The sequence below is a fragment of the Bacillus rossius genome (assembly GCF_032445375.1).
Source record: "Bacillus rossius redtenbacheri isolate Brsri chromosome 9 unlocalized genomic scaffold, Brsri_v3 Brsri_v3_scf9_2, whole genome shotgun sequence".
Lineage (NCBI taxonomy): Eukaryota > Metazoa > Arthropoda > Insecta > Phasmatodea > Bacillidae > Bacillus > Bacillus rossius.
In genome coordinates this window covers 13,671,182-13,690,506 of record NW_026962013.1, presented here as the reverse complement: position 1 = coordinate 13,690,506, position 19,325 = coordinate 13,671,182, and the positions used below count along the sequence as shown (strand labels likewise).

Here is a 19,325-nt window from a genome sequence, read left to right as displayed (position 1 = left end):
TTTACCAAACATATTTACAGCATTTGCCCGAAAATAACGTGACTGAATACAATGCGACCCCAAACTTTTTGATTATGAGTTTATGAATTGAAAATTGCAATTTGTGGAAATAGCACTTGTAAATTATTTGAAGTATTACATTTATTTCATATTTACCAGAACCTTTCTGGTGTCACTTTCGTCAGTAGAGTGATTCACATTTAAGAGGCAGAGCCTGTAGTTTTTCAACTAAGTTGTTCCCAATGGCAAGATGCAAGTTTGCGATTATAATATAAGTTTAAGTATAAGTTTCCAAAGTTTTGGTAAAAATCACAGCATTATATTCCGGTAAATAGGTAAATATAATACTGTGTTTATAAAATTTTTAACCAACCTATTAAATACAGATGATGGAAAAAAGGATTTATAAATTTACTTTATATTTTAAATTCTGTAGTGTTTACTAGCATTTATAAATCCTTCATGCATTTCAAGATGTGTGTGTTTTGATACGTCAGGAAAATAAACACGTACAAATGGTAGTGCCATTGGACTGGCACCTACCGATTTTGTTCAGAGCAATACATAAAATGAAGATTTAAAAACCTGGATTCATGCTTATTCTAGTAGAGGTAAAAAAGAAAATGGGTTTTCTCAAGGGTGAGTTTGGCAAGCGGATATTTTTGGTATCTAGGTGTGCAGTTGTTCTAAATGTGTGACATGAAAAACATAACTACCATTATTGAATAGTGTTAAGTGTGCTGTCAATATTTGTTTTAAACATAAGGGATTTAAATTTTAAATACTGAATAAATTAAAAATTGCACTGGTCTCCATTCTTGAAAAACTAATGTGCTTGGAATTACTATTTCAAGTTATAAATTGATCAATTACACAAACAACTTAGTACTCGGGCCCTAAATAGTTCTGAGGAATAGAGAGGGAAAGAAATTCCCTACAGTAGCAATTATCCATAAAAAAAAATAATCTAAAAATGGTGTTTTTTACAAATATGTATAGATATATATTTGATTATCCCACAAACAGTTCAAATGATTTTTGAGTATGTATTTAAAATGTATCTAAACTAATCAATCAATCATTCATTTTAGTTGCAGTTAGTAAAATACATTGAATATAGTAATCCTACCCGTACAGAATATATCACAATAATCTATTAAAATAATTGGAAGGGGGAAATTAAAAAGAAATTTTTATGAGTTGCAGCTGTAGACTATTATCTGGTGTTAATTCAATTTTGATACGTGAGCCCTAATCCACCTTCTTCAACCAAAACCCAAATCATATTGGAATTGTTATTTTTTCATACACGGCTTTAATCACCAAGTAGTACTGTCACAAATTTACATGAAAAAATTAAGTGGGAATGCAAATTGTTGTACATTACAATACTCTTATTCCAAACTTGCAGTAGAATTAACCTCAACCAAACTCCACATATGCTTTCCGTAGCAAAGTAAACATCATAGATATACGCCTGTTTAAGTTTTCAATACATGCCACATGCTGCACAAAACATACACCTTGATTCGATGACAATGCAATGTTTTTTTAACCTTATCTTTCTGCAACAATCAATATCCCACTCACAGAAGAGCGCATTGTGTTACTTACGTCACTGTAGTCAGCAGCCATAGCTTCAAAACAAACACTGGCCTGATCGTGAAAACAAGTTAGAAAATGAAAGTTGTGGAAATTTGCTAGTTAGAGATGATAAAGCATTTTGTCACTGATAAACGTGCTTATCACATTTTATTCGTGGCTATTTCATTTAAATATTTTTTCATCTCTAGCTAGTAATTATTAATGACACACAGATATAAAATATAAATTTTAGGGATTGAAAATTCTTCTTGATCATGTCTTCAGATAGAATGAAGAATATACAGTAGGCATGATTTTTAAACCACAATTTAAGTGTTTTGTTAAGTTTATTATAAGAAATTTTAAATGACATGTCAATACTGTGAGAAACAAGTCATCAAAAATGCAAAAGCCAAAACACACTATTTTTGTCTTATGTTAAATCAACAATACATAATACATGATCCATTGTTCAAAAGTGTCCGATCGCTTGCCTTTCTTCACAAGTAGCAACACACAAGTAATTTGCATTTTCTTTACAATGTGTTGTCCATAAAAATTACTAAATGCCTGGTGTACTTTCCTTAGAAATGTAATGCTTAACATTCAATATAAACTATACAACTAACACAGAAAACCAATATAAGATTCAAAATTCGTACTAATGACAAGTATGTTTTCAGTCAAGACTATACAATGGATGATAACTTGTATTCAAACAGTTGTCACATTTAGCTGATACATATGTCATTTGAGCAATTAGATATCGGTGAGAAATGCAGACATACAAACATAAAGAAATGATTAAAGTACAACCAATATCAATATTAAACGAAAAAAAACAATACCATGAGCTACAGCCAGGTACATTCCACAAACAGCAACAAATAATCTTTTCTTCACACACAAGATAGTCAGTGGCAAAGCAGAACTTAAGACATGAGGAAAATCTTCCAAACAATAGGATAACAAGTTGGCTGGTTCTTTTAACATTAATTCCTCTAATATAATAACTAAAAAAAAAAAATATATGTACAAGTACATATTGCTGCCAGCACTAAAAATACTCAAACCAACTGCAGCTTTGTAACCAACATATAAATTACTTACAAAATTTTAAATTAAAAATCAAGCAATAATCACAGAAAACTGTATTATATACAGATAATGTATTTTGTCCTTCTACACCCAAAGAGAAAAAAATATCAACTTTTCAATGTTATCAATGTGATCACACTTGAACCGGCACAATTTAAAAATAATTCAACCATAACGAAATCATGAGAACTCCAACACACGTGACGATTTATCACGCCTCAAGGTCGTACACAAAGAGCACTTCTCTCCGCTTGAGACCGGCCTCGGACAGTGTCTGAACGTGGTCGTCGTCGTTCGATGGCAAACACGGCAGAACCTTTTTTGGGAAGCTCGTTACTATCTCAAACACATCTGGAGACTCCGGGTGACAGAACACATAGTAGTACAAGGCCTGAAAACCAACAAAACAAATACACATGAAGTGACGTACTGAACGGCAAAAAATTCAAATAAATAACACAGAATAACAAGTCTACACACAACCAGACCAAATAACATTATGTCCATAAAAGAATGTCACAGTTAGAAAATTAACAGTATCAACTGTAAGCATTGTAGAGTTTTGGTTCGAGATCGCATTTAAAGAGTAACTCAAACAGTTTAACATAAGCACATGTCCGAGAACTGCTGTGTTGCTTTCTTGCTTGCAGCGCCACCCTCGCAAAATGACGATCAGTAGAGGGTGAACATAACTTTATTTGGCAGCAGGATGGAGATTCTTCCCATTGGAATCTCTTTGAACGAGAATGGTTGAACATCGAAGTCCCTCACCGTTGGATTGGTCATAATGGTCGAGACGACAAAGTTCTTTTTCGCTGGCCTCCACGCTCACCTGACATAACGCCATGCAATCTTTTCCTTAGGGGCTTTATAAAAGGTTGTGTCTACATTCCGCTGCTACCTAATGATTTGCCAGAGTTGAGACACAGAACTTAAGAAGCTATTGCTTCCATCACTCCGGACATGTTAACCAAAGTGTGGGAAGAATTGGATTTTGGTTAGATGTGTGCCGTATACTTAGAGGTGCATATACTGTATTGAACATTTGTAAAAAATTAGTTGTCTGTAAAGTCGGTTTATGGACGATAGTTTAACGTGACGTCATAACAAAACATTGATGAAAGATTGCATACTTTTATGAATAAAATTGAATCATTTTAATTTTAATAATAAAAGAATAAATACTTGAAATTATACTAGTAATCAGATTTTTAAAATGCAAGAATAATTAAAATTAACCTTTATTGCCGAAATTGTTGTTGCAATAAGCAATGAAAACTACATTAAATTTTCACTTTACTTTATAAACAGTCGACGAAACCGTTCACATGTAGATGACCTGTAATTAATTTTACAAACTGGCTTTTAGCTATTAAGTTTAAATATAATTATGAACAAGTTTTCATATAAATAAACTGTAATCAAATATCTATCATCAATTATATGAATCACCATAATTTTTTAGTCAATTGTAACATAACCTATTATTACTGCACTCGCCGACAGCGTAACGGAACAATGAGTGTAACGGGACACAGCGTAACGGAACAATGAGTGTAACGGGACACAGCGTAACGGAACAATGTGCATAACGGGACACTTTTTCGTGTGTGCAGCCGGCATTCATCCATTTATTAGATGTTGTCACGTCAAAAAACTAGGTTAATTTAACTTCAATTTGATATGATTTGTTGTAAATATTCTAAATTAAACTGTTATAATATACCTTTGAAACTGGGACATTCTTTTATGGACAATATGTGAAAAGTGAAAGTTATACACACATATGATGTGAGATTTTTTTTTTAAACGTACTATCATTTTAAGTTTACGTGCATATACCATTGCACTACATACATTGTAGTTTAAATAGGTGTTTCATTTTGTTTGATTGTGTTATTTATTACACAGAAGCATGAAAATTGTCATGAAAAATTTTTTGCAAATTTATTTCAACACTATTTAGTATGAACAGTACTTAAATAGAGAGTAGGCTCTACTTATAAAAGAAAATACTGGAGTTTTATGAGGCAGTCTACTAAACTTACCAACCACAGACTGAAAACAACCATGGATGATGATATGATGATGTGGTGCTTATGATGTGGTGGTGGTGGTGATGATGATGATGATGATGATGATGATGATGATAAATATAATGACTGGCGTTTTAGAATTGTTAAAAAAAACACTTAAAATATAAATTCAGGAAATGTTGCTTTGCTGGCAAGCAGCACGTAAACAGCACAAAAAAAATCTAGTTTTGCTGTGCTAGGTAGTCACTGAAATTTCTACGAGCTATAAGGAATTTATAAAAGGAACTCACCTCAAGCGAATCAGTTTGCAAAAATCTCCGCTCGAGTCGCAAACCATTTGGTAGTTTTATAACAATGTGCACAGCATTAGCGTCATTTGGGGATGGTTCTTCTGGGATACGCGTCAAATATTCCACTTTCTGTTTGTGTATTTCCTGCAACAACAAAAAAGAATTATGTATGGCGATGCATTCTGCATGCAGAATGAAACTGGAAGCAGAAATCAATTTTATTACCTTGTTGACTCCCAATAAGAAAAACCTTTAATGTTTTAATGTGCATTATACTATAACATGTAGGGTGCAAATAATGCTACAGGAATGAAATTACGATCATGAAACTTAGAATCGATCAATAAAGAAAATTAGGTAATAAATTTTATTTTTCGCTGTAAAACAGAGCACTGTAAGTATTTGATGGATTTAAGTATAACTTTTTCTGAATTTCTTTTGATTATCACCGTTTATCATGGAATTTTGTCTTTCCCCACTATTTGAGAATACAATGAAATTAAGTTCCCGTTTTGGCACTACTTTTTTTTAACCATTTGGTATTTTGGTAACTGAATAGAACAGCAACAATTAAGTCTTCCATCTTTAATGTCATCTTTATGATAAAAATTTGAACGTAGTTTCCTACCAAGTAAAAAATGCAATGAACTGAACCATTTGTATTAGTTTCATTGATTACAAGTTCATCAAAGTTTATCACCATAAATAGATAATGTAAAAAGTGGTGGAGAGTCAAGTTATAATACACCAAAGCAAAATATGACATCTTATCGACTTTGAAACTACAGTACAACCCGGTTATAACATTCCCGTTTTTAACATTTTCCCGCCTGTAACACCATAATTTCATGGTCCCGTCATTTCTCCATTTATCACAATGCTTTAATTTCCCGCCTGTAACAATATTAAAATTTCTACATTCCCGCCTTTAACTTTCAAATTTGCTTTGATAACTGCCACAATTTGAAGTATCCCTTCCTTCAGTCATAATTTAGAGCGAAACCATAGCTAGAAAATACAGCACGCATATACAAACATCAGATGTTTATATTTGAGTAGTTCACCATAGACGTTGTACACACGCACTCCACAACTTGCACCGGATTGACTATCAATATGGCGTCCTGTTCGCGCTTGTTAGCCTATGACTTGTTCCTTTATACTTATGATGCACATTTTGTGCACTGATACATGGTCGGAAACAGTGCTACTATAGTCTATGGTGCTGGTTTTTGTTTCAAAGGTTTAACATCTTGAGATGGTTAACTGTTCTATGGATATATTCACGGCTTTTGTTTGTGGTTAACCTTTACCGTAATTATTTATTTTTTTTACTTATTGTAGTCACGGTCGTATTTAATTAAAATACGCCGTATTGAAATTTTATTCAGGTTTTTGTACGGTTATGATGGCCGATAAATATAAGCGAAAATATATTCTGTAGCTGAAAAAATTCAGTTTATTAACCAAGTGGACAGGAACCCCAACAAAACGTGTGTTGTGATTGCAAAAGAGTTGAATATTTCTGTTTCGACTCTGAACTGTATCGTACAAAACATTTTTTTTTCTTTAGCATATTATTAGGTATTATCTATAAATAAAATTAACCAATTTTCCACTCTATTGCTGTACTTAGTGTAATACTCCTGTATTTTGTGTTGTTTTACCTATACTTTTTAATTTAATCAATCCACGCGTAATTTTTACAAAGTGAAGATGATTTCCTGCTTATAACATTTTCCTGCTTATAACATTTTTTTATGTTGGTCCCTTGGAGAATGTTATAACAGGGTTGTACTGTATTCATATTTGATTCGAAAATGATACTATTTAATTCAAAAATATTTAACCACTAAAATCCACTAGTCGCACACCCCTACTGATGATAAACCTTTTATTTGTAGCCATCTATGGTGATAGTAAATAGCAACGCATTTTCAAACTTTTACTTTTAGTTGATCTTTATATTTTTTGCTTGTATTTCCCAATTCCATGCTACAGTAAATTTAAATAATACTCTGCTTTGGATTTAGTTATTGTACCATTGTTCTCAGGAGTAAGATTACTTAATTTTGTAATTGGCATATTTTCGATATGAATCTATTTTTGTGTGGAACTCTCGCCAAGGAGCAACTAGGCCGTATGCCGTTGCTGGTAATGTTAACACACTGGCAGGGGTGTAACAACACGTTTGGTATCACAAGTGAAAAACATGTTAACGGCACCAGACACTGGTCTGCCATTTTGAAGAAATCACGGGAAAAAGTGAGCAGAAGTTCGGGCAACAGATACGTCACGGGATAAGACACAAAAATCAGTTCCCAGAGAATGAGGGACTGGCCGTGTCACGTCACGCGTACAGGTTCGGGAGCCGTGACGTGCACTCTAGGGAAAGCGGTTAAGGTATACAGGTGTGGCATGCGCGACACCTAAACCCTTATTTTTTTTGTTGTCTCGGAACACCTGCCTGAGAACGGGAACTCCCGAGTATTTCGCACGTTCGCACATAATTGTTTCATTGACGCTGAATGTTTGTTTGCAAGTAACGAAATGTGACAGTAACATGAAATGATGAGTTTCAAAGCGGTCGAGGGAGGGAAGCAAACCTCCTTGCGGTCCTGCTCAGCGCGCTCCTCCTCCTGCCGCAGCCGCTCCTCCCCCTCCCTCCTCTCGCGCTCCTCGGTGCGGCGGCGCTCCTTCTCCTGGTCGGCCTGCAGGGACTCCAGGTAGGCCTCGTCCTGCTGCTGCCTCAGGGTCTGGTTGAAGGAGCGCTCCACCCTGCGGGCCCCCCCACCGCCGTCACCCCCGACATTCCACCCGACTTCGCCATTCCTCTCGTCTGAAGCTCCCATTGCGACGGAAAGCTTTTAAAACACATGGAAGCCCAAGATTCGCTCATGAATATTTTTATTGTGTTGTGGACAGGGACGTAGCCAGGGGGGGGGGGGGGGTGTTAGGGGTTCAAACCCCCCCCCCCCTAGCACGATATCTTTAATTAATTTCTTATTCATCACTCAAACAAATTTCATATTAAAATTAATAAAATTTTTACCATTACAATATGTACTGAAAACTGCTAAAATAGCACTATTTTACACTTTAAAATCAAAATTTTCCCGGGGGAGGACCCCCAGACCCCCCGCTTTAATACGGGAGGGGGGGGGGGGGGCATGCTTCTTAACACCCCCATACACAAATCCTAGCTACGCCACTGGTTGTAGATGTTTTGCTTGAGTAAAGTTGGCTATTTAAAAAAAAAAAAAAAGGGACACTCCCGTTTGTTTTTTAATGTGCCGAATATTAATATAATGAATAGTTATTTCATAATTAAAAACAAAAAAAAGGGTTTATACGTAGAGCCCAATCGGTTCATCACACAACAGTTAAAACATTTCAAACGTTTAACAATTTTTTTTTTTACTTCTATCCCGTGTTTTATAAGATGTGTGTAAAACAGTTTCACCAAGAACATTATTTCGCAATTCGATTCGATTTTTAGAATATTAGAAAAATTTGATTTGATAATTGCTTCACTTCAAAAAACTATTATTCGCACAGGCCAACTCAACAGCTAACTTTCAATCCTGTCAGCCAAGATAGCATTAAAACTATGAAAATATTTGATCTGATATGTTAACAGGTATACAGCAGATCAATTTTACACTGACTTTTGTGCGAGTGCTGGCGGGAAAAGCTCACGGCGTTTACAAATATTTAGAGATGATTTTAGGAAATTTTAGTTCCTTTTAATAAAATTTTATTACAACCCTTCTATGTCACAGGGTTATTTTTGATTTATGTAAAAAAAAAAAAGTGCAGAAACCCACCTGTCAGCCCGGGCAGCCACGAGCGAAGCCTCGTTGTCTGCCACGATTCTCTGCAGGTGGTCCAGCAAGCCACGGGGCTCCAGCGATCCTTCTAACCTGCAGCCGCGAGACAGCAGGCGTGAAGCACACACGACACAGAACAACATGGTCCGTACTCTCTTGAGCAATCAAAAATTAAGGTGTTTTTAGAACACCTTCTCTTCAATGCCTTCACCGCTAGCAAGAGGTAGATAACTAAATATTTGTAATATCATCATCAATAAACCACTCAAGAAAATAACAGTGTTAAACAGTTAATGCGCAAAAAATAATTTTCATTGGTTAGTTCCAGTTCTTACAGATAAGCCCCTGTTGTCCAATATTATCTCTGGAACACATATCACACCCAAAGCATAGTGTCCATCTGAAATCTTCAGCCTAACATTTAATTTTATCACCAAGTACATTTATTTAATAATTTAAAAGTAAAACTTTAACACAAACTTTTTTTTAGTTTTAAAGGTGAGTGCCACAGCAAATGTCACAACCACAAAACATCTCACCTCCCAACAACAGTCATCCTGTTGTCTCTCAGCACAATGACTGCGAGGAAGGGGTATGCATTTTCCCGCAGCGCCTGAGACACCCGGTATCCCTCCGGCGTGGTGACGGAGCATGCCCAGAACAGCATGTTCGTGTTGATGTACTCGATCACGTCAGTTGAAGTTAATGTTACCCTGAAAAAAATTAAATTATTTAAAAACATATCTGAATGAGTCCTGAAAGTAAGCTAGTAAAAAAAAGCATTGGTATCACCATCAAACAAAATGTATTGCGCCCTGTACATCATTCCTGCCCAATAGTTCACTCAATGAGTAGGGACACGACTATGTGGTGAATTGCGATAATAACACCGTAAAGCATGTCAACACATCTTATAACATAGACTTATAAAGACAGTTGCCCTATACACAACGAGAAGACTGCGCGCCGGTCCAGAGGAGCACCGCGCTAGAAGCACCAGCGAGCGTCGCGCTTGTCATCCCGCCTCGCCAACACAGACACACCCCTGACTAAAGCACGACCCTTTAATGAGAAACGTAGCTAAACATCTCAACAACTTCAAGGTCGTTAGAGACATTGAGGGTTTGGGAGACGTGGATGACATTAGAGACATTGAGGGTTTGGGTGACGTGGACGGCATTAGAGACATTGAGGGTTTGGGTGACGTGGATGATATTAGAGACATTGAGGGTTTGGGTGACGTGGATGACATTAGAGACATTGAGGGTTTGGGTGATGTGGATGACATTGGAAACATTGAGGGTTTTGGTGACGTGGATGACATTGGAGACATTGAGGGTTTGGGTGACGTAGATGGCAGCGATGAAATGCACGCAAACAGAAAATTGGAGTACCACGTGAAAGCCCTGGTGGTCGACCCCACCGGGACGTCACACGATCCGACAGCTCGCCACGGACCTGCAGAACTTGTCCGTGTCCTGGTGGTCGTCGCAGTGCAGGTACACGAGCAGGAAGCGCAGCTCCTGCTTGGCGTCGCTCAGCGCCTGGCTGTACGTGCCCTGGTAGAACACCGGGTGGCGTGCGCCGTACCTCTCCTCGTACATCGCGATGAAGCCCATCACGTCCCCCAGCGGGTCTGAAACATCTGGCGCGCACCACCCCCCTTGGTCCTCGGGCCCCACTACACACTTCACGTTATGAAGTCATCAGCCACGTTATGAAAAAAAATTACAAGAGTTTTTACGATGTTCACGAACCATAAAGAAATTTTCACAGGATGAAAAAAAAGGCTACACACAAATAAAAATTATACATATGTGCTTTTAAATCTTATACTTTAGAGACTGATATTGAATACTGGTCCACAAAATTAAAAATATTTATTTAATATGAATATTAGTGATAGACATTTTTTTATAAAATTTTTCAAGTGTATTTATATAAGTTATACATCTTTGGCGAGATATGAAAAAATGATGAAAGAGAAATTTTTATGATGTGCGCACATTATGCAACAAAACTGACAGGATGAAAACCGCTACATATAAAAAAAATAACGTATGTGCTTTTAAATCATAAACTTTAGTGACTAATACTAAACACTGGTCCTATAATTAAACACATTTATTCATTGTGAATATTAGTGATAGAAATTATGTTTATAAAATTTTTCAAGCATTTTTATATAAGCGAGGTTATGTTGCCATATGTATAATTTATTACATTATAAATTAAAGCATAATTAATTAATAGATAATTAAAATGTATCTTGTTTATTTTACTAATTAAAATAATTAATTTTGTGCATGTGTTTATATTAATATTGAGTAATGAGTAGGCAATTATTTATTTCTTTTTTTAATTTCAATGAATTTATACTTTACCAACCATATTTATAATATCACTAAAGGTTTTTATTATTTTACTTCTATTAATTATTTGCATGCAAATTTAAAGTTGGTTTTTTTTATCACGCCAAGAAAGTATAACTTCAATATATCAACTAATAATATGCTAATATTTTAATAGCATTTTACACCTTTTAGAAATTTAACACAACCATGAAATATTAAAACTTAATATTTTAATATGCAGTTACACCATTCTGTCACAATGATTAAATTAATGGTATAAAACTTATCCAACATCCTTTAAACTGCCACAGTTAAACTCAACAATCACTTAATTTGTCTAGATTCTCCAAACTAAAATAAATGGTATTTCACAAGATCAAATATAGCTTCGAATATCATTCAAATATTTATTGTGTTTCATATCTTGAATGACAACTGATGCCACAATAACATTATCACTGTAGCCATTTTGTTCAATAGATTGAAAGTTTCTCTTCCTTCAAAGAATTTTGTTTCAGCCTTAATATATTATATATTTTCTTGAATATAATTTCTCATACATCTATGGCTTTGTGCTTTCTGGGGAATCAAATAAATCCCAAAAACCTGAATATGTTATTTTTCTACACTGTTTTTTAGATCTAAAATTAATAAAAAAAATAAAAAAAAGGTAGACAAAACATATATACCTATAAATATTATTTTATAATGGTTAAAAAAAGGCTTTAATGCTACTCCCTAAAAATAAAATAAAAAACCTAAAATTAAAAAAAACTGGAAGAAAATAAACTTTTATTTGACCAAACAAATACCTAATAACTGACAGTTCAAATATCAAAATACCCTTTCTAACACCCTTTTAGTTATAATTTAATCCAATCTATGAAGTTCATCGAAACGTACCCTTGAACTCAATAAACAAAAACACATGATGGCAGCTAAACCACGCACAAGCATAACTTCATGTGCAACTTATAGATGTATAACGCACTGTAAAACATTGCTAAGTCAGGCCCCTTATTAAAAAAAAAATTGCGCACACAACTGTACCAGTGGGCAAGTGTTTGAAGATAACGTAGCCCAGTGGAGGATGCTAGAATGTGGGAGGAGGGAGGAGTATATGCCCCCCCCCCCTTTCCACTGAAGTTATGAAAAAATATGCGAGATCTCGGTGAAGGCAATAAATGTTATTTTGGGTGATGACGGAAGACGAGCTGTTACAACACCAGGAATCACAAACCACTAAGGCAGTGATGCCAAGTTGAGAATGCTAAATGTAACTGACAAACCACTTGATGTTGATGTAAGATTTTTTGAATATACTCTCTTTTTTTATTTTTTTTCAAATCCCCTCCTGAAATAAATTTTTTGTATCTGCAACTGCCTTACACAAACTGAAAAAATAACACACATTACAAAAAGTGTTTAGTACAATACAATTTTTTTTTCCTGTTCTTACATTAACGAGGCTTTATTGCAGCGTTTCCCAACAATTATTTTTTTGGATCACAACACCCTAGCCCTTAATTACAAGACACTATTTTTGAAAAGTAATTTATGTAGTTTTCTTTTTATATAAAGAATATTTATAGTAAAATTACAATTAACTTTATTCTACCCTTTGTACATGTCATTTCAAACTGTAGTGGATAGTTTTTGTTTGCCCAACTCCGGAGGGCCACTCACAGGTCCTGGGGTCCGGGAGGAAGAGCCGGCACACGGAGGACAGCACCCCCGACACGGCGTTGTAGGCCACGCGCACCACCAGCCCCAGCACGTACTTGACGAAGCCGAGCAGGCCGTCGCGCGGGTAGCTGTAGCCCGAGGGCGGGGGGGCGAAGTACGTGTGCTGGGCGGCGCGGTCGTCGACGAGGGCCAGGGGCGCCGAGTCGGGCCGGTACACGGACGGCCGGCCCTCGCGCAGGTTCAGCTGCTCCTGCACGGCCACCTCCAGGTCCCAGGCGTGCCGCTGCAGCACGTCTCGGCACACCGTCATGTCCTCTATGCCCGTCAGGTCCTGCGCATTTGCGTCGTTCCCATCACGTCTTCCGATACTTACCACTTCTTCACATGAGATAGCATTAGCTTTGAATGTATATACTGTATAGAAGTAGCGAGTGGATAGGATTTACTCCACGTTTTTCAGGGGCGTATGATGAGCAGCAGCTTGGGAACTTCACCGCTGCAGTGCGCTGCCGTTAACGCCCTGTACCGTCTCCGGTTGTTATTTACACGTCAGAGAGCGCAGCACTGTCGCCCGCTGTCATTCCCCCGCACCCATCATTCACTGCAGCTCAAGTTCGTTCAACGGGAGGGGGAAGGGGGGGTGTTTGAAGAGTTCGAAACTTGTCCGCTAGGGACCACCACAAGTCGATGCCCTAGAGATGTGTGGCGATTGCGGCGGTGAATTAACCAACTACCTCAAAACCGTATTAGAAATTTTAACCTGGGCTGGCAACTTCTATACAGTATATACCTATATTCAAAGGTATTAGCTTACCAGATAAAAAATAAAAAGTTTGATTTTTTTTATCACCGTTGGTTTTTGAGTTATAAATTTTTGAAAAATTAAAAAAAAACACTCAAGTTTGTAGGAAAGTTCTGATATATTTAAAAACATGTAACTCTAAAACCGTTTGTCGTAGAAAGCTCACATTAGAATGTCAAGGACTTTAATTTTACATATAAATTGATTGTATCACTTTACTTTATATTTTTTCCAACTAACTCAAGAAAGGTTTTTTATAAAAAAATCAAAATCAGAATTTTTAAATTTCATGACAAAAATATTTATTCCCAAACATTTTTAGTAGGTAAGTTGTGTACTAATTTTCATGAGGGTATTCCAATGGTATCATATTGAAATGATTTTTTATGGAAATTAATGTGTATGGAAATTCTGTTAATTTATTACCTGTTAGCATAAATAAAAAATAATCTCTTAAACAACAATCAATTTTATTTAAATTGAAATTACATTTTACCCATTTTAATCAAACAAAAAATTAAAATTACTTCACATTCAAGGAAGTTTTTTTTCTTCTTTTAGCACTTCAAATTAGTACAGGCAATACTTGTGCTTTTTTAGCCATCTCATCTGCTGGAACTTGGTAGGTTCTACCTGTTGCTGTGGTTGGATGTAATTTGCACAAAATATAGTTTATTGGCAGTGCTAAGGTATCTGCTCTCCTAGGATATGTGAATAATGGTGATGGTCCTTTTGGGTGCAGAAAGGAAACACAAACTTCTTTCTCAACATCATCTTTTGAGTCAACATGCGCCAACTACCACCCCTTATCATAAGCACAAATGAAAAACCCACAATTTCATCAAATGAAAATAAGTAAATTTCATCAGAAAATGAGTAAATTTTGGTTTTGACCCTATTTAGATCTAGAGAGATGAAGGCATTATAATTTCTGGGTGTTACGGACTACCACAGCCTTTTCAAACCTTGGTTTTAGAATATTTTCTTCATTGGTTACATAAAAAAAATGTAATGGAAGGAAAAATTTTCACACCCCACTGAAAAAGCTCAAATGGTGTTCGAATTTGGTTTTCTAATGGATTTTGGAGGCTGGCTCTGGCAGCAATCCTTTTTACCCAAACCCCCAACTCCATAACAAACTCCCTTCCCATGTGATGTACATTAAAGGGCCACTCAGCCTCAAGTCCACCAAAGTCCTCTTTTTGATAGCAAAGGTTCAGAAAATTCATTTGATTTTTGTACTGTGCAATTGAACCATCTGAAAAATAGTAGGTACAGCTTTTTTCAAATTTGGCAAATAATTTCTCACAAATAGGATTAACTTTTTCTGAAAAGCATGAACAATAAGAGTATTGTGTGTTAGGCAGTCTGATATAAATACAAAACTCTGGTGAACAAGCTCATGTTTTCCTTTTTCTTGATTGCTTTCCTTGAAATATTCTACAAAAGGGTGCACAGTAGCCATAGAATTGTTTCAATGAAACCCTTGATCCTCATCTTGTAGAACAAATAAATAATTTAAGGCAAAATCCAATGTTTCTACAGCTTCACTTTCTTCAAACAATGATTTTTTTTTTCCAGAGATAAAACTTGATTGTTGTTTAGCAACAAAGTCATGTTTTTTAAGGTTATTCAATTGACTGCCAAATTCTTGAACAAACACATCAAATGGTTTGGTAAATGTTTCTAAATTGTATCGGTTAACAGTAATCCATTGTTTTTAAGAGATGTTAATCATTTCCTCCTCGAAAAACTAGGTTAAGGCTTTTTTAAATTCCTCAATATCGGGACAGTAGTCACATTCATTTAGGAAGCATTACTGTAATGGTGGATTGCACATAACTTTAGCCATACATTCCTTGTAACTCAATAGAGGACTTTCAGAGCCAGTAAGTGTCAATTTATTTAAGCTACCTCCTGAAAACATGAGTTTTATATTCTGGTGTGCACTACAAGCACAGACAGAATGAGTGTCACTGGCACCAGCAATAATGCAGTTCTTGGGCCTCAGTTCTGCAAACTTTGATAAGCCAATTATTAAATAAGGGAATTTTGATTTGAAAATATTCTAAAATTCATGCAAATTTCCCAAAATCGACCTTTTTTGAACGTGGATAGGCTGATTTCCAAGTGTTCTTACCCATGTAGACAATAATTTTTCCAGGCATTTGCCTACTGTTATTATCGTCATTATAATATTCCGTTACCAACACACCTGTTTTGCGAGGTAGAGTTTTGGATCAGGTGACGATAGCACTCCCTTTTCTTCAACAAATTTGTTTTATTTCCTCACCATATAGTTACTAATAACAAATTCATGTTCCATTCTTGCACAAGACCAACCGGTTGGTAAAAGTATTAAAATCTGTAGTGTTTAACTCTTGTTTGCTGTTGCAAATTTTTTTATGTCTGTGAGTTGTCTGGTGGAATCTTGTTATCCACTTCTATGTTTCCAGCTTGGAAAAAAAGTTTCATTGAATCTTAATTTAATTGTGTCAAGTTATTCTTTTCAGTATTTCTTATTCAATTAAAATATTTTTTTTAACAACAGGTGATTCTCCTATTGATGTCAATGAGGCATTTAAAAAATCTATACCTAATTCAATATCCATATACTCAGGATCATCTTTGCTGCAGCCTGGTTTTGTATTTACATTTTCTTCATTTTCAGAACTTGAGTATGATTGTTTCTTACTTAATTCTAAGCCGCAAGAAATGCAAATTTTCATTCCATCTTCAATAATGTCATTTAGCTTTGTCATCCATGGAGTGACATTCCTTAGGGCTTTAGTTACCCAATGCCTGCCTTTATTAAAAGGATTGCAACAATATTTACCACACGGTTTAGTCATTTGTATCTTATGAACATGCATGGAGCACTTGTTCGCTCAGAGACAACTCACAACACAATGACTGAAGACAAGAGCCCTAGTAGGAGGAAGCTGACTAAGGGTTGCAAGTTGAGATAGGAAATAAACATTTCACTGCTTGAGTAACTCCTGTTAGGGCCAGTTGTTGTATTTAACAACGAAACTTATTATAACCCTATTTAGATCTCCCTTTTCTTACGTACATTTTTATGGTATAATAATCAATTATTAAGACAAGTTTAAGTTAAAAAAAGTTTGACTAGTTTTTTTTATGATGTAACAAGTCATGAATTAGCAGAATATTCACAACAATTTTTATAAAAAAATCATTTCAATATGATACCATTGGAACACTATCATGAAACTTTGTACACAACTTACTAAAGAGGTTTGGTATAAAATATAATATTTTCATTAAAATTAAAAATTTTGAATGTTGTTTTTTTATAAAAAAAAATTTTTTCAAATAGTTTGGAAAAAATATAAAGTGATGTGATACACTCAAGTTGTATTTCAAATTAAAAACATCCTTGTCATTCTAAAGAAAATGTACAAATTTTAGCTTACTAGGACAAACGGTTTTAGAGTTACATGCTTTTAAATATTTCTAAATGTTTCTACAAACTATTGTATTTTTTTTTTAAAAACTTAGATAAAAAAGAACACGTAAAAATTTAAACCTTGTATTTTGTGGTCATACTGATGAGTAGAATATGATCACCAAATATGACACATTTTGAAAATCTCAAGGTTTAAAATAATTATTTTGTTGGTTGATTTGATATATAGACTGCCCCTTTAACTGTTTATGTTTAAGGATATATAATTGTGTTTATGTTCAATGTAGTATTCTACATTTAGTCAAGATTTAATTTTAATTCTTCATATAGCCAACAGCAGAAGTAATTTTTCTGTCCCTTAGTAACATATCTATATTGTGCTTCCTTGTATCCAAAAACATAAACTCTATATCACTTCGTGCCACAGATGATTAAATTTCAACAGGAAATAAAATATATTTATAGAGCCCATGCAGTTGTTAGCACATTCTACACAGCACTTCATGATTTATGGCATGGGAAGATTTGCAGACAGCCATAGAGTTCATTGTGTTATTGTTGTCATTGAATTGTGAACCTACACTATTAAATGACATGCTGGAACAATGTATGTCTAGTCCGATATTTTGTGTCGTATTCATTGTGATATTGTGACTCCAGCTTTATCACTCAGGGTTTCAACATGCACGAAGGGTAGCATGAATGTGTGCTTGTGTTGAACATCACCATAGGACTGAACGATATGACTAATCTTGTGAATCAGGCTTATGTTACATGCTACATTACATGGTAGTGACTGTGTACCCACCTTTACATACCTTCACTACTAGCGATGGTGTTAGAACATTAACGAAAATACATATAAATATATTTTTTATTTTTTTAAACTAGTAAATTAACTATCATCGTAATTTTAACATCGGCTGGTCTGTTGGTAGCCTCTAATAATATTGCATACCTGGAATTGAACTATCTTCTCTGTTTGTTCAGGACTTAAGTCTTCTGCCATGATTTCAAAAAAAATAATCAGTAATTCATAAATTAAACACTACTAAGAAACAACAATGCCAGTAAAAATTACACATGAAAATTTTCATCGCACATATTCGAACTCTTCAGCTTCCTAGCAAATAAAATCCATTGTGCCATATGTAAACACAAATATGAATCTTCACAAGTTTCACAAGTTGCGAAAATAACCAGTGATGCCAATATTAACATTTGAAATAATTATTTCAAATATCATTTTTGTTTGCCAACATAGCAACGACAATATCTTGAAAACGTTGAAGTTAGCTTGACTTTACATTTTATTGTGCATTTAAATCTTGGGATAAAACCGTAGTTTTCTTTGATAATTTAATTGAATAAATATAGTAAAATCTATTTTTATTATTATTATATTACCTATAAACCGATTTTAAATTAAGGAAATATCGTTGAAAATAAATACAATTTATTAACTCTTATCACACTCTCAAACTTTGGTCTCCAACTATATTTAACAACAAAGTTTGAGAGTAAGTTTTCGTCAGAAATATTATGTGTAACTGTAATTACAACTTTCTCCTTCACATGAAGTTGAAGAGACAGTATCAAACATGTTTCAAACCATGTCACACTATCAAAGATACTTTATTCGCATGGAAGATTTACCCCCACCCAGGCTTGAAAAGTAATTGGCTGTTGACTGGAAGAAGTAAGATGAAGATGGAGCATCGCCAGGCTGCCTGAAACCCTGTGCGCCCGCAGTTCGAGTCGGTTTACTACTCGTCTGCCCACCACCGAGAGTATTTTGTGCTCTGGACCATCGAATAAGTGGGTTTACCCGCTTGCAGGGCTTGCCTTACCGCCTTCTGCAGCTGTTAATATTGCTATAACCGAGGTTGCCCCACTAGTCTACCCACGGCTCCGGTGCTAGGGGAAGGGAATATTTACAGTAGCCCATTTCTTTTTTACAGGTGGTTGCCTGGGCAGCTAGGTTGGGCTGACGAGTGTAGACGCCCACCCCTGGGGACGCATACGTTCCTGGTAAATACAACCCAGGTGTGTCCAACAATACTAATGCGGGCCGCAAGGCCCAAGCACCCAATTTGTGCATGGTTGATTCTTTCTGCCCCACCCAACTCTTCTTACTTAGACCTTTTTCCATCTTGTCCAGTTATTTTCTTGCTTGCATTAATGCATGATTAATTTATCCCCGCATGACACGGCC

At 35.4% G+C, this 19,325-nt stretch overlaps 1 protein-coding gene across 1 annotated transcript; it reads right to left on the bottom strand.

Annotated features, from left to right (window-relative positions):
- Nucleotides 1-1,912: 1,912 nt before the first annotated feature.
- On the bottom strand, nt 1,913-18,372 carry LOC134543169 (FAS-associated factor 2). Its single transcript, XM_063388043.1, has 8 exons — nt 18,069-18,372; nt 12,879-13,209; nt 10,297-10,483; nt 9,378-9,551; nt 8,836-8,931; nt 7,615-7,786; nt 5,009-5,152; nt 1,913-3,073 (listed from the first exon to the last, which is right to left on the bottom strand). The coding sequence occupies exons 1-8, from the start codon at nt 18,117-18,119 to the stop codon at nt 2,894-2,896; spliced, it is 1,335 nt and encodes a 444-aa protein (XP_063244113.1). The 5' UTR covers nt 18,120-18,372; the 3' UTR covers nt 1,913-2,893.
- Between the last annotated feature and the right edge of the window lie 953 nt (nt 18,373-19,325).

Bases quoted from the DNA above. Each gene is read 5' to 3' on its own strand.
- LOC134543169 (XM_063388043.1), bottom strand. From the start codon at position 18,119: ATGGCAGAAGACTTAAGTCCTGAACAAACAGAGAAGATAGTTCAATTC. The intron at 9,552-10,296 runs GTCCGTGGCGAG...AATTTTTTTCAG, and splicing joins GACACGGACAAGTTCTGCAG to GGTAACATTAACTTCAACTG. The intron at 8,932-9,377 runs GTGAGATGTTTT...TCGCGGCTGCAG, and splicing joins AGGATGACTGTTGTTGGGAG to GTTAGAAGGATCGCTGGAGC.